The sequence below is a fragment of the Pangasianodon hypophthalmus genome, chromosome 17 (assembly GCF_027358585.1).
Source record: "Pangasianodon hypophthalmus isolate fPanHyp1 chromosome 17, fPanHyp1.pri, whole genome shotgun sequence".
NCBI lineage: Eukaryota > Metazoa > Chordata > Actinopteri > Siluriformes > Pangasiidae > Pangasianodon > Pangasianodon hypophthalmus.
In genome coordinates this window covers 19,531,369-19,548,148 of record NC_069726.1, presented here as the reverse complement: position 1 = coordinate 19,548,148, position 16,780 = coordinate 19,531,369, and the positions used below count along the sequence as shown (strand labels likewise).

The 16,780-nt window shown below is 37.0% G+C and overlaps 2 protein-coding genes across 2 annotated transcripts in view; both read right to left on the bottom strand.

The window, feature by feature from the left end:
• LOC113544086 (uncharacterized) overlaps positions 1 to 1,425 on the bottom strand; it is a 29,297-nt gene extending 27,872 nt beyond the window's left edge. Inside the window, exons 1-4 of the mRNA XM_034312671.2 lie at positions 1,186 to 1,425; positions 784 to 957; positions 439 to 471; positions 187 to 321 (exon numbers count right to left, since the gene is read on the bottom strand). Of these exons, the coding sequence (XP_034168562.2) occupies positions 187 to 321; positions 439 to 471; positions 784 to 957; positions 1,186 to 1,348 (505 nt within the window). The 5' untranslated portion in view covers positions 1,349 to 1,425. The remainder of the gene's footprint in view (positions 1 to 186; positions 322 to 438; positions 472 to 783; positions 958 to 1,185) is intronic.
• On the bottom strand, positions 1,186 to 16,751 carry LOC128317053 (adhesion G protein-coupled receptor F5-like). Its single transcript, XM_053241394.1, has 9 exons — positions 15,721 to 16,751; positions 12,186 to 12,245; positions 5,186 to 5,289; positions 4,516 to 4,564; positions 4,232 to 4,381; positions 2,525 to 2,689; positions 1,788 to 2,432; positions 1,438 to 1,470; positions 1,186 to 1,320 (listed from the first exon to the last, which is right to left on the bottom strand). Exons 2-7 carry the CDS (start codon positions 12,196 to 12,198, stop codon positions 2,257 to 2,259), a joined length of 657 nt encoding a protein of 218 aa, XP_053097369.1. The 5' UTR covers positions 12,199 to 12,245; positions 15,721 to 16,751; the 3' UTR covers positions 1,186 to 1,320; positions 1,438 to 1,470; positions 1,788 to 2,256.
• Between the last annotated feature and the right edge of the window lie 29 nt (positions 16,752 to 16,780).

Sequence of the window (16,780 nt, the reverse complement as noted above, 5' to 3'; positions counted from 1 at the left end):
AACATTTTAAGTGAATATTGTAAGATAATGGCACTGAATATCTGTTAAAATCTGTGAAGGCAAGCTCCAGAATTCTCTATATGACTTTTTTATTTCCACTCATATAATTATGATACAACACAGGTCTATAATCATCTCTGACAGATTTTGTCTATGAGAATTAGCAGAAACTGAAAAGTCAGTTACCTGTAGTGATGTTGATTTCAGTGATATTGATGTTACTGTTTATTAAGGGTAAACTGAGTGTCTCCAAAAGGTTCCTCAGATGATTCAGGACTGTTGTATCTACTGCACTAATCTCAATCTCAATCAGATATTCAGCTGGGAGAAAAGTGAAAAGAAATTCCATGTAAATATATCATTATAGGTGAAATTAAAAAGTACAGGAACACCGGTGAGAATCTGAACATCTTGTGGTAGTTGTTGGGGTAGTTTTACCTGGGGGTGGATGATCTGGACATGTAGAGTTATCTATGAAGAAAAATGAAATGGTATGATTTAACCCACTCTAACTTAGAGAACTTTGTCATAAGAGCATTTAGCATCAAATATGTTGAGTGCTTATAGAGTTAAATATCTAGAGCATATTTATTATTTTTTATTCCTCACTGTTGTGCATTTTTCCTTAAATGGGTCAGTTTTTCTTTTTGTACTGAACATGTGAAATATCAGTGTAAGTGGTGTACCACATGTGCCATTTAAAAGTGCCCATTATAGATTAATGTAGAATTGAAAGAGCATCAATCAGACATGATTATTATTGGTATTACATATAGTACATACTCGTCAGCTCACTGATTGGTTGGCAGAAGTGTCCATCATTTGGAAGAGCGTTGATGCAGCCACATGAGGAATTGGTGACGTTATTACAAGACCCATATAGTTTGCACTTTTCACATGGCCAGAAATACTGATCCTCACACCTGCACTGATATTCAGTAGCATTCAAACTGCACACTGTGGAGCAGAAAAACATGAGGTGAGGTTTTGTTAAAACAGTGCTGTGATTTTTAAATATTTTTTAGATTAATCTAAATGATAATTTGGTTAATAAAAGTTATCATTAATTATTACATAATATGACTTTTCTATTTCCACTCATATAATTATGATACAACACAGGTCTATAATGATCTCTGACACATTTTCTCTATGAGAATTAGCAGAAACTGAAAAGTCAGTTACCTGTGGTGATGTTGATTTCAGTGATATTGATGTTACTGTTTATTAAGGGTAAACTGAGTGTCTCCAAAAGGTTCCTCAGATGATTCAGGACTGTTGTATCTACTGCACTAATCTCAATCTCAATCAGATATTCAGCTGGGAGAAAAGTGAAAAGAAATTCCATGTAAATATATCATTATAGGTGAAATTAAAAAGTACAGGAACACCGGTGAGAATCTGAACATCTTGTGGTAGTTGTTGGGGTAGTTTTACCTGGGAGTGGATGATCTGGACATGTAGAGTTATCTAGCAAGAAAAATAATGGCACCTTTAAAAAAGGACTAAAAAATGCAGTTTATTTAACCCACTCTAACTTACAGAACTTTTAATAAGAAATTTAGCTTCAAACGTACCGAGTGCTATATAGAGGTAATGATCTAGAGCATATCTTTTATTTCTTTCATTCCTCACTATTGTGCTTTATACCTTAATTAGTTTTTCTTTTTATATTGAACTGGTGTACCACAGATCTGCCATTTAAATGTGATCATTTTATGTTAATGAAGTACTGAAAGATCATCCATCAATCATGATTATTTTTCATGTTTTGATATCATACATACTAGACAGCTCATTGATTGGTTGGCAGAAGCGTCCATCATTTGGAATAGCGTTGATGCAGCTACATGAGGCATTGGTGATGTCATCACAAGCCCCATATACTGTGCACTTTTCACACGGCCAGAAATACTGATCCTCACACCTGCACTGATATTCAGTACCATTCAAACTGCACACTGTGGAATGAAAGCAGATTGTTTTTTTTTATTATTCTGTTTCAAAGATTTTGTGATTTTTAAAACCATTTTCATTAGGAAACACTGATGACATGTTACGGATGTGTCAGCGAAGCAGACGTTAAGCATTATCCCCAAAGCCATTTCACTCTGTGTAATTCACAAAAATTCCTACATCATTTGAATACTACCTATCATCGTCCATTTTGGGTTTGAAAGAGTGCACTGGATATTCTCCACTGTCTTCAGACATGACTACAAGATTAGCTACCCCCAAAAATATTGCACTATATAGTTAATAGGACATATATTTATATTTACCTGTTGTAATGTTCAAATCTGTAAGTTCTGCTACATGACCATATGTAATTGGGAAACTGAGTACTTCAAGGTAGTTTCTCACTTCATCGATCACTGTTGTGCTTGTAGTATTCAGCTCAAATTCAACCAGAAAATCAATGAATGCTAGTTCTATAAAAAGACCATCAGCAGGTGAATACAAGAAATGCTATTTTAGGTCTTTATTTTAGGGTTTATATATTTATATACAAATTTTCTCTTACCACTTTTTGGCACACACATCTGTCCATCACTGGGAATGGCACTGATACAGGTACATGTTCCTTCATATAGGTTATTACAGGCATTATAGATAATACAGTTACTGAATGACCAGAAATACTGATCCTCACAAGTGCACTGGTATTCAGATTCATTTAGATGACACACTGAGGAAGAGAGAAATCATTTTGAAGAAAAGATTAGGACTGAACTTGAATATGTAATTATACATGTCATATGTACAACCGTCTGTCAGCAGAGGTCTCCCTTCCCTGAGTTCTAATCTAGTACTTCCTAATGTCTCCCTGTTAGTGTAAAAGGCCGACACATGCATGGCCTCATTGTGAAGTCTTGCCAGCCTTAGCACCCGTGTTAATTTTGACCCCCGTGTTTACTGTGTTTTGATCCTTGCCTTACTGTTGATTTATTCCATAGGATCACCCTTTATTGGATATCCATGCCTTTCTGTCTTTGTCCATTATTATTACAATATTGAGTTTTGGAATGTGTTTGAATTTGTTGAAAAACCTCCTGCACATGGATGCTCAACCATCTCCCAAGTCTTGTATTTTACCTAACCCTGACTGATGAATTTTCAAATGTGTGGATTAATTTTCTAAAACTGCAGCTCTGACAGTAGTTCTGACTGGAACATAAATTAGTAATCCTCTTGTTCAGATATGTTGTGGTTACTACAGTAACAGCTCATTCACAGGGACTTGTATGGCAGACATTCCACATAATTTAATGCTAATAATAACAGATAATTTAACATCTGAATCATATCCCAGGACCACTGGCCACCAGGTGAAAAACATATACAGTAATCGTTTTATGGAAGAAGTCTCTAGTGTCACTGCTTTGAAAGTCTTCAGGACAGAGATTTTGCACTATCTGGTTTCTGGGTAACATGTTGACCTACTTTTTTTATTTTTGTCTTATTAATTTCAAAAGAGAGAAAGCACTAGGGTTGCACTGGCAAATTTGTATCTGTGCGATTGAAGTATGCAGCATAAATTTAACTTTCTCTTTCCAGTGTGAATCGCAGCTCACACACCAACTGCAGTTTCCCTAGTATTACATCATTTGTGGTCTGACAGGTTATTTTATTACTGAAAAAAATAATTGTTCGAGTGTCTTTAGAGACTTTACATTGTGTCATTAAAAGTTTACAGGTTCTTCCAGCCTGTTGCTGAAAATGTGCTATATGACCAGGTCACTATATTCCATTTTGGCTTAGGAACTTTTTTTAAACTCTGTGCTAACAAAAAACATATCGCAAAATAAAGTTCTCCATGATATCAATCCAACCAGAGGTATAATGTTTTTGCAGGCTGGTTTCCAGCTTTTCAGGTTGTAAAGAAAGGAAAGACTGTCGCAGACAAAATTGCACCTGAGAGATTTTAATCAAAGATTCCTGACACTACCAGAACTTTGTCATTGGTTGTCTTTGGTCTCAGTCATGTGTACATCACATTATGCTCACAACAAAAAAAAATTCATGTACAATGTGCAATTTTTTTGTCTGTGACGGCAGAATATCATACAAAGTAAACCCAGTTGGCGTTAGTGATCCTTCCATAGTCTATTACATCTGACGCAATTCCCATAGTGTCAAACAAATAGCTTAGATTTAAATACATTTATAATTAAGAACTTCAATTTAAAAATAATAATAAGTTGTTGTTTGTTTGGTTTGTTTGGCTTACCTGTTGTAATGTTCACACTATCGATTTCTGTGGTGTTGTCTATTTGTAAAGGACTGATGGACTCCAATGATGATTTGAATTCGTCAAACAAAATCGCTTGTGACATATTCACCTCTATGATTACAATGTATTCTAGTATGTCCGTGTTCACTGAAAATAATAATGTGATTTTGGTCATTTAGGTAACAGGTATGAAAAGGAAAAAACAACAATATTATATATATATTTGCTTTAAAATCATATAGCAGGATTTTTAAACATAACTTTAATGAATTTTTACTTACCATCTCGTTTTTCCCTTAAGTGATTCATTTGTCCATCTGTGTAGCTAAACTGAATTTTGAGGGAAAAAATATTAATTAGGCAAAGTTGCATATTAATTGTTACTGTAATAATAATGTTTATGTTTATCACATATAAGAATCACCGTCTTATTGCTGTAAAAATCTGAATTTTACCATTACTTTAGGATTCATATGCTAACAAACAAATCAATTAAAGAAGGCTCGGGAATTTGAAAGAAATTTAAACATCGTCATTAGTTTATATGCGTTTACTTTTTGTTCTGTTTGTTACTTAGCCTTTACGTCTAGTAATAGCAAGACCAAGTATGCAAACCATGTCATATGTTATGTTTCAACATTCTTTTGTCACTTTACGTTTATGGCATGTGGCAGACGCCCTTATCCAGACCGACTTACTTAATTGTTTCATTTTTAAGCTTGAACATTTACGTCTTCTTATTTCCTTGTTCTATGGGGATAGTATTTGGATTTACCATAATCATAGATAAAATTATATTTAGTACTGGTCATTCCTGAGTTCATGCTTTATCTGCTGGTAATTTAGACACCAGGTTATCTTTAGGCAAATTACTTTACATTTAGAAACGTTGGAACTTGATAGTGCCTTATTTTCTTCTGAACTCATATTTCAGAAGTTTTAAAATGTTACCTCTATAGTCATGTCTGAAATTTCAGGAAATCCTTGGGAGTTCACCACTTGCATATGAATGAGCAGGATGGCAACAAATCCCAGAAAATATTCTGATATTTTCCCTGTAAAATCAAGTTAAGAAATGAAAAATTTAGCCTTGCAGGGTAATTTTCACATAAACTTATCAAACATTATTTGAAGGCAGTGGATGTTTTATTTCAGAACAGCTGAATAACTAGGCCTGACTTTATTCAGAGATCTTTTACTGACCTTGCACATAACTCTGCTGCTTAATAAACTCAGCTGTTTCTGAGAATTAAGGTAAACAGTAGCTTAATGTTCTTGGTGCAAATGCAGCTAGGCTTCTATTAAATCCTTTAATAGGTTCTTTATCCAACCACAGAATTAACAAGGAAGTCGGGTTTTCAACAAACATTAGGTCATTAATTTGCCTGCTGACTAAGAAAAAGTTTTGCTGTAAGCAAACAGTAAATGGGAGAGAGAGAAACACTCAAACTATAGATAGCTAGGCCATCAGAATTGGTCATCAAAGTCTGGGTCATCAGAACTCTCACCTGATATTCAATACATTCTAATTTATTCACTGTTTAAATAAACCTAATTTTCATTAGTTCATTGTGAAGTATTGCCTTCTTTCTGATTGCATTTCGGAGCCTTTCCATCTTATGTTTGTTTTTTCTGGTTTTGGATACTTCTGGATTGTTTACCATTCCACCTTGTTTTGCATATTGGTTGTCTGTTTGGTTTTGCATGCATTTCGACTGCCATTGTGTGCTATTATTATTCCATGTCATGTCAACGCTGGAATCGGCATTAAACTTCAACTTCCAGAGCATAGCATAGCCTACAAACATGGCCACCGTGGACTACAATTCACAGCCATTATGGACACTGTCACGTTCACGTTCACCTGACGGAATACTTCGCCAACTCATGGATGCGGGTAGCAGGTATACTTAATTGGTGCCAAGCGTTAGTGGCACAGGACTGCATTGTTGGAGAACAACAGCTGCAGATTGACCTACTCAACACACAGATGACACAGCTCCGAGCCACAACACAAGCTCTGCAGGCTCTACTACCAGCAACTCCTCTATCTGTCTCATCGCTCATAGCACGTCCTGAAAAGTATGCTGGTGACCCAGCTGGGTGCAAAGGTTTCGTGTTACAATGCTCTCTCTACTTCTCTACTTCTACTTCTCAACCACCATAGAAAGCCTCAATGCTTCATTAATGGAATCTTGTGGGACATGTTGGGAAAGTTTGGGAAAGTCTGATATATTCCCCTGACCAAGCGACGCACATCCAGCACGTGAAAAAGTTATTGTCTAGTATCCTTGAACATCAACTTTATGTCAAGGGAGAGAAGTGTGAATTTTCAGATGCACAAGGTGGCATTTCTGGGCTACATCTTTGGACCAGAGGGGGTGCTCATGGACAAGGACAAAATCTTGGCAGTCACTAAATGGACAGACCCCAACACAGTCAAAGAGCTGCAATGTTTTCTGGGCTTTGCCAATTTTTACAGACTCTCCATAACAAGGTTTAGGATCTCCACTGACTGCCTTGTTGAAGAAGGGAAGCAAATGGTTGCAGTGGACCCCAGGAGTTTAGTGGCCTTCACTAAACTCAAGGATGCACTCACTTCAGCCCCAATACTGAAGCACCATGATCCCTCCAAACCTTTTTTCGTGGAGGTAGATTCCTCAGAAATGGGTGTTGGCACCATGCTCTCAAAGTGGTTCGTAGAAAAACCTAAGCTCCATCCAGCAGCCTTCTTCTCAAGAAGCCTACCCCCGCTGAACAAAATTACAACATCGGCAACAGAGAGCTCCTCACTGTCAAACTAACCTTGGAGGAGTGGCAACACTGGCTGGAATGGGGTCCTTCGCCCGTTCAACATCTACACAGGTCATAAGAACTTCAACTACGTCAAGACTGCCAAGAGACTGAACTCCCATCAAGTGCGCTGGGCACTGTTTTTGATTTTACCCTTTCATATCGCCCCAGGTCAAAAACATCAAGGCAGATTCTCTGACCCGTTTATACCCTACTGAAACTTTATAAAAAAGTTTGTGACCTCTGCCTTCTGAGACAAATTAATCAAGTGGCCCACACCTCCCCTCTGCCACGGGACACTCCCGCACTCACAGGACACTGCAACTGCTACAAGGGAAATACTGGTGGCCTAACATGCTACAAGACATCCATAAGTTTGTTTCATCCTGTTCAGTTTGTGCCCAGGCCAAAATACTTCACAGCCTGCTGGTGGGCAAACTCCTTCCCATGTCCTCAATGACCATGACATGTCCTCAACATGTCCTCAACGACCATGGTCACACATAGCCATCGATTTCATCACTGTTCTTCCCCCATCTCAGCTCAACACAGTTATTATGGTGGTTATTGACTGATTTTCCAAGTCCCTATGCTTAGTACCGCTCCCCAGTCTACCATCAGCTTTCCAAACAGCAGAACTAATATTCAACCACATCTTCAAGTACCTTGGAATCCCTTAGGATATCATGAGTGACCAGGGGCCCAATTTATATCTGGTGTCTGGCAAGGTTTCATGGAAAAACTGTGGATCTCGGTGAGCCTGAATTCTGGTCTTCATCCCCATGCCAATGGTCAAGTGGAAAGGGCAAATCAGGAGATCGAACACTTCCTGCACATCTTCTGCGCCTTCCATGGTCGGAATATGCAGAATTCCCTCAGACACTCACCATCCAAGCTCACTCTCTTCCAGTGCGTCCTAAGGTACCAGCCACCCTTGTTTCCATGGAATGCAAATCCCACTGACTCACCCACTGTGGACAGCTGGTTCCAAAGGAGTGAACAGGTGTGGGAACAGGCTCATTGACACCTAGAACAAACTGCTTGGCTCACCAAGAAATTTGCAGACAGGCATCATGGAGAGACACCCATCTATGAACCTGGCGATTAGGTGTGGCTCTCCATCAAAGACATGCGTATCACCAGGCTACAGAAAGCTGGCACATTGATATTTTGGCCCCTTCAGAATATTGCAACAAATCAACAATGTCACATACAAGCACTGGGGGTGGGGTTCTGTCATACTCAACTCCCAGAACACAATGCAGTCTACAAACATGGCAGCTAAGGACTACAATTCACAGGCATAACGGACACTCTGACGTTCACGTTCACCCAACTACTGATTGCACACACCTGGACCTAATCACCTACACACTACATAAGCACCCTCACTGCACCTTCACTTTGCAAAGTATATGTTCTGTGTTTGTTTATACCAGTCATTACCAAGCCATTGTATATTGATTGACATTCTGGTTTCTGATCTTGTTTCTGGTTTTATCTACTTGCTCTTGCCTGTCCTAGTCCATGTTGATTGTTCATCGCCTGACCCTTGCCTGCACCTTGACTTTGATTTTGGATTACATCTTTGTACTTGTTGCTACGATCAGTAAAGATTTGTATACCAGCACTTGGGTCTGTACCTGCATGCCTGAAATTCCAAAATAAGCTCTGCACCTCCCACAGACTGTACAGTCATTTACAGGTACAACTAAAGCTGGTAAACCTAAAATCTATAGTGCAAAATACCAAGAGTGAAGTAAAAGTGAAACAAAGTACTGAGTACATTCCTTTGAAGGTTAAACATTTGGACCTTTTGAACAGAACATGCTGGAACAGTGTCATAAAGGAACTGGTTTTTAGGGTCACCACTCCCAGTGTTGACTAACAACTTACTGTGTGTAGCTGTACCAACCATTTCTGAGAAAAAGATAATGGTGAATGTAAAGTTAAAAGCTTGTCTGGGCAACAACATTATATAATCAAACATACACTCATATATAAGTTTAACAGTTTATGGCATTTCTGTTTAGTAAAACCTAATGCTGATTTGTGATAATGGCCACTGCTGTGAAAAAGTAACCAACAGAGAGACTGGTCATGACAAGATATATCATGGGCGGTGTGTATGACTTGAACTGCCTTTCTAGCAAAACGCATCAGCTTTGATTCGGTTGAGATTAGATTGCATGGACGAAGGCCAGCATGACCTGCATGTAGTCATCAGCACAGCAACTACAGGCTTTATCAGAGCAGTACACACTGATAACATGGATCGCAACTTTTAGGCCTCCCACACCCAGCATAAGTCCTACTAGCACAACCAAACTCCAGATATCTGTAAATGATGAGAAATGTGTTAATGAAGGACCCAACACAGATTGTTATCAGTAATCCTGCTTGGCAAGATACCTCCTTGAAAGGTAAATACTAGCCAAGTGTAACATCAGCATAATCCGAATTTCCATCTAGATTCAGTGGCCGATACAATTGATCTTTGTATTCTCATAAACTAACTATATGGTCTCTAGGGTTAGAGATACAGTACACACTGGAACAGATACAGACTTTATCAAGAATTAATCACTGACCAGTTATAAATTAGGTACTATAACTGAAGCACCGTCCTTACACAAACTAATTATCTTCTAGACTGTAAACTAACATTAGATTATCTGATGTCTAGTCAAGTGGTGATTTGTTCAGTTGTACAGATGTACTAGACCCAACTATATACTAAAATATTACAATGTCTGTCAAAACATTATTTGCGAAAATGGGCATAACCTCACATAGACAAGAGACGTCCAGTAACTTTTATTTGTACATAAAGTGTTTTATTGTTCCTGATTATTCAAATGGACACGTTCTGTAAGTTTTTGACCTCTGCTTCCCTGCTTATTATTCAGTTATTATTCAATCACTACATGATACACACAATAGATTATTCAGTAACTACAGTGAAGCTAAAAGCGAAAGACATGTCTGAACCTGCTGATGGGTCCTGGGGCTTTAAAGGGTTAATTCTTTTACAGTGGAACTGTCATAAATATATTATGGCAACATTTATAATATCGTTAGACTGGTTGATGGTATATTGTGCCTTAAACAATTAAAATAACAATTTTGTGTTTGGCACTGTCTGGCATCCACCCAAAATGCTTGAGCATGAAGCACTTTTCAATTTAATAGTATAGATTGTAGATTATGTGGTGATTTTACTATATTTCTTCATCCTCCCCAGAAATTAATTCCTGGTTTGCTACTGATATGCAGGGTACCCATCCCAACATGAGCATGCTGACTTTGAGGAACTGCATTATCTGAGTTAACATTTAGATTGATACACCCTGGTGCATTTATATAGACAATGTGTGACGTGAAACACAAGTCTGTCTGGTTACAGAAATGATCCAAACAGGCTGCTGTAAGCAAGAATAAACTCCTGATGGGAATCCAATTAATTGCAGGATACCATGTACACAAACAATCAGACCTAGGGACAGTTTAGAGTTGTCAGTCCACCTACTGGAATGTTTTTGGGAGGTGAGAGGACACTGGACTTTACTAGTAGTAGTAGTAGAAGTAGAAGTAAACCTAGGTTTGTAGTCAAGACTGCCATTGTCAAATTCAAGACCAGGACTAGCCAAGATGGCATCAAGACCAAGGGGGTCAAGGCCAGGTCAAGATCAAAAGATAGAGACCAAAAACCATCAAATCCTTTTTTTTTGAAGTCTTTTCTGCAACTAGTTTGTGTCATTCATGCCTTGCACCAATGTTTTCAAAAAGTTCAGTTTCAAAATTATTTCTTTCATGTAAAAAGATAACACAAACAGACACTACGTTTTCCCACCCCCAAAGTCTATGACCCAGTTACCATAGATACAAGGAGAGCTGGATCATCCAGAAGGGGACCTTATGGCTCCCATTGTGTAATCGTGCAGATCTGCAAGACTGGTTATTTTTATAAATTCTTGGATGAGGTCAAAACCACATTTAGTGAGACCAATGCCCATGACTAAGATAATCCAAGCACAGATTCTAATAAATCAGAGACAAGTCCATGTCAATACAAGCCCAAGAAAGCATCTCGAGACCAAACTTGAGACCTGTAGCCCTAAGTACAACAGGTTCTGATGTGTGTTTATTCCACTGTCAGCTTTCGATAGAGATTATTGTCTTTAAACTTGTTTTGCAGCATACCTGTCCTGACGGATACTAGTCAAGTGGAATAACAACCTAATCTGAAATACCATCTAGATTCAGCCGTCAATGAACCTTATGTCTTTAATACGGAGACTTTGTAACTTGTACTTAGAGCTTGACTTCTAAACATATGGTTCTGAGTGATGACATGGCAGTTTTCACACTTCACTTCCTTATGTCTTTATGTGCTTTTGTGTTCTAGAGCTACTACACCAGATACACACCTTATCTCCTGCGCGCACACACACACACACACACACACACACACACATTTTTGTCATTTTGGCTGTTTGCCAGACATCCCACAGGTCTTCCCAGACAACCACCCCCCAACACACCCACTAAAAGTCAACTGCAGTACACATATATAGTAAATGAATAGAAAAACAAAACTCCTTCATCAGTTGTGCAAGCAAAGTTCTACTGAAGATGTAGCACGTGCAGGTTATTATAACAGTATAAGTGGGACTAAATCTGGAATGGGACATTCAACAAGCACATAAGAATGTGATAGTTGGGTGTCTAAACTTTTAGCCGTAAAGCATATTCACTGTTCTTTTACAAATATTTCCTCAGTAAGGTCTATGGATGATGGTATTGGATAGTCACTGCTGTCCTTTTATTCCTTTTTGTTTTTTATTTCTATTTTTATTCCATCATATAATCATTATTACTGTTTCTGCTCTATGATGGTAAATGAAGAGCATAACCCCTTTTCATATTTAGCCGTCCTAATTCTTGATCACTTAGATGCTGATCTCCACTAGAAGAAAAACTTTAACTCAAAAGAAAGGGTGGAACATAATCCTTCTGATTTCCATGAGTAAGGTATTATAACTCAAACAAGTCTGACATGTTTCCTTCTACATGCTTAAACAGAAATGTTCCCTTTGCAGCAAAATGTTATTCTAAATTATTGGTATTGTTGCATTCCTAAAAATATATGGCTTACCTTTATTAGCCATGATGCTCGGGCAGATTTTGGACTTCAGCTGGTAGCACTTTGGTGTCTCTGTGTAAAATACAAGCGCTACTGAGCACATTCAGAAGACAGAAACATTAAAGCAACATACTAAAAAAAAAAAAAAAATCCAGAAGCGCCAAAAGCAACTTCTACTTTCTGCAGAAGGAAAATCTATTGAAGAGTCACAGAATTAAAGAATAATAATTTTTACCCTTTAACTAAAACTTTCCTCCTGGCTCAATAAAAGTATATTTCACTTGTTTAAAATGTCTTTTTAATAGATTGGAAAAATTCTATGCCACAAGTGAACCTATTGCATTATACTGTACTGTATTGCTTCTGAAGTACTCTGTGTCTCTGTCTTTGTTTAAACATTTTCACAGCCAATTAAATGTTTCTATTATGTTTCTCCAGTAGAATCCCATATTATCGCTGCAAAAAGTGACATTTTAGCAAGTGAAATTATTATAAATACTGTACAGTCAGGTGTATCTAAAGTTTCCTATATTACCCTAGATTACAATAAACCAAAACTAGACCAATTTCTAGACATTTTTACATAATTTACATCATTTCATGTTCTAGTGGCAGATTTTTTCTTCATTTTAAGTATTTATTTCTAGAGCGAAGCAAAATTATCTGCCTATAAGTTTGAAATGTGTCTTAAAAACAGGCTGAATAATCTTATATTTGATTTATAATAATAATCTCAAAATAAGGCATAAGTCTGCCTATATTCAACATATTTTCATTTGCTCAGATATCTTTTTTTTTTTTTTTGCAATGATGGTTTAGTGGGTTGAGTCCTGCTTCTTATGGTATCTTTAGAAATGAAATTTAACATAGTGTATGTAAGAAATAAAACTGGACAGTGTGTGCTGCTAGAGGAAAATAAACAGTGATGGGGTGGTGTGATGTGTTGTGTTATCTCCAAAACATGCATTATTTTTCAATGACTGTATGTCCCGAGGTGTTTTATTCCTATTATAACAGAGCATAGAGTTAATATTGTTCTGTCATCAGTGTGAACTTTTCAGTGATGGCTATTCAATTAGAAATTCAAAAAATCACAGAAAGTGAAATCATTTCATTTAGGTATAGATTTGATGTCAGTGAAAGAAGCATAATATCTGCATAGTACCATCTACTGTATATTTCAGCTGTCTATTATTTAAGAAAGATTTGTGAATTTATTTGTCAGTCATTGTTGATATGACTGATATGAGGTCTATCAGTTGTTATTTCTCATGAACACACTATGCAGCTGTGACTTTTATATATATATATATATATATATATATATATATATATATATATATATATATATATATATATATAAAGCATTAGTTTACTGGCACTTTATAAAATAGAAATTCACATTTCTCTCTGAAAGGTGTGCAGGACTGTAGTAAACTGACTAAAATTCACCCACCTTCCTAGCATGTCTGAGAGTCAATATAAGTAAAATACATTTCTAGATTTTTTCAGCATTACTTTGAGCAAGCTACATCATAGTTTATGATGTAGCTTAGTGATTGCTCACATCTCCTGGTTCCACAAGCTTTAAATTAAAAGCACAATACACCAGGTCATAAACCAGATAACATTCAGTGTCAAAAAAGTATGCAACAATTTTTTTTAATTAATTGTAGTTACTTATTGCAAGTTATGCAACACATAACCAACATATTTTTAAATTTTCTTTTTAAGATTGTTTCATTATTTGCATGTTTGTTTCTCTATAACTGCTATTACAGCTTATACAAAATATTATTTTATAAATAATAAAAAAAATACTGTAAGTACAGTGCCTTGCAAAAGTATTCATACCCACTGAACTTTTTCACATTTTGTTAAGTTACAACCACAAACAAAAATGTATTTTATTGGGATTTTATGTGATAGACCAACACAAAGTGGCACATAATTGTGAAGTGGAAGGAAAATAATAAATGGTGTCCAAATTTTTTTTTACAAATAAATATCTGAAAAGTGTGACGTGCATTTGTATTCAGCCCCCTTTACTCTGATACCCCTAACTAAAATCCAGTGGAACCAATTGCCTTCAGAAGTCACCTAATTAGTAAATAGAGTCCACCTGTGTGTAATTTAATCTCAGTATAAATACAGCTGTTCTGTGAAGCCCTCAGAGGTTTGTTAGAGAACATTAGTGAACAAACAGCATCATGAAGACCAAGGAACACACCAGACAGGTCAGGGATAAAGTTGTGGATAAGTTTAAAGCAGGGTTAGGTTATAAAACAATATCCCAAGCCTTGAACATCTCACAGAGCACTGTACAATCCATCATCCGAAAATGGAAAGAGTATGGCACAACTGCAAACCCACCAAGATATTGCTGTCCACTTAAACTGACAGGCCGGGCAAGGAGAGCGTTAATCAGAGAAGCAGCCAAGAGGCCCATGGTAACTCTGGAGGAGCTGCAGAGATCCACAGCTCAGGTGGGAGAATCTGTCCACAGGACAACTATTAGTCGTGCTCTCCACAAATCTGGCCTTTATGGAAGAGTGGCAAGAAGAAAGCCATTGTTGAAAGAAAGCCAGAAGAAGTCCCGTTTGCAGTTTGCGACAAGCCATGTGGGGGACAGCAAACATGTGGAAGAAGGTGCTCTGGTCAGATGAGACCAAAATTGAACTTTTTGGCCTAAATGCAAAACGCTATGTGTAAGACTGAACACACCATTCACAGCTGGTCAGAGTTGATGGGAAGATGGAGGGAGCCAAATACAGGAGCATCTTAGATGAAAACCTGTTAGAGTCTGCAAAAGACTTGAGCCTGGGGCAGAGGTTCACCTTCTAGCAGGACAACGACCCTAAACATACAGCCAGAGCTACAATGGAATGGTTTAGATCAAAGCATATTCATGTGTTAGAATGGCCCAGTCAAAGTTCAGACCTAAATCCAATTGAGAATCTGTGGCGAAACTTGAAAATGCTGTTTACAAACGCTCTCCATCTAATCTGACTGAGCTCGAGCTATTTTGCAAAGAAGAATGGGCAAAAATTTCACTGTCTAGATGTGCAAAGCTGGTAGAGACATACCCGAAAAAAGACTTGCAGCTGTAATTGCAGCGGAAGGTGGTTCTACAAAGTATTGACTCAGGGGGGCTGAATGCACACCACACTTTTCAGATATTTATTTGCAAAAAATTTTGGACACCATTTATCATTTTCCTTCCACTTCACAATTATGTGCCACTTTGTGTTGGTCTATCGCATAAAATCCCAATAAAATACATTTTTGTTTTTGGTTGTAACGTGACAAAATGTGGAAAAGTTCAGTGGGTATGAATACTTTTGCAAGGCACTGTATATAAGTAAAATTATTTCTTTTATTCATACAGTTGAGGGAAAACAATTATTATATGCTACAAGAGCAATAAATTCCTTTAATAATTCCATTTATCATTAAACACAAATGCTAATACTTGCTTTGTTCTAATGAAAGTTAAAGAATAAAGAGAAGACAGTGTTAACTATATCATGACATTTTTAGGTCTTACCTTGCCTCCAGAGAGCCCAAGTTTATCTAACTACAGATGAGCAGGTTTGCCAGAAACCTATGAGCTTTTTTTCTTGTTTTTTTTTCTTTTCACATCTCCCTCGAACCATACAGATGCCTTATCTTTAAAGCGTAATCCTATTACGCTTGAATACTTGCCAGACCAGTATGAATTCTACTTGTTTCCGCATTCTCTTGTTTCTGCCACTGTTTCATGATCATACTGAAGGTTAAGTTGAGGCTGATCTTAGGGATCATAGATTTTTGAACAACTTTGTTTAACTGACTCTTAAAAACAATACGATGTAGGATGTTTTTTTTCTTTTTCTTTTTCCAGCTTCGTCTTTTAGGGAATCTCACACTTTCTGGGACACGTATGAACAAGCTTGACAAACAGGAATTGCTAACAAAAGATCAGTGTCACTCACATGCATTTTTAACTCGGACATATCATGAGAAATGTGTTGATGTTCAACCTTTTGTTACACTAGATATGCCCTCAAGATTCACCCTCATATTTTTAAAAACAAAAAAGACTTCATACTAGTAGTATAATTATCATTATTATTATTATCATTATTATTATATAGTAGTATAATTATTATTATTGTACCAAGGATGTTATGGGTTTTGTATGTGTGTGTGGGAGTGTGTGTGTGTGGGTGTCCTTGTGTCCTTTTTAGAAAAGGCAGTTGATTGAACAAACCACACAAACCACATCTGAAGCTCCACCTTATTCTGAGGATATGATTGATATGTCTGAAATGCATGTGAATGACAGTGATCTTTTGTTAGCAATTCCTGTTTGTCAAGCTAGTAATTAGAAACTTGCTTAAATTTAGTATAAGCAATGAAATCACATTTTGATGAGAAACTTAATATTTTTATGTAAACTATACATATTTTTTCTGCCTGACCACATATTCCATTTTTTTTTCAGTGGATCTAACTAAAGTCAAGTTACATATTTGTGAGTTTAAATTGGCTCACTATGTGAATGACTTGTACATTGCTGTACAATGACTTGTTGAGACGACAGGTTGCAAGCTGTGACTGCAGAT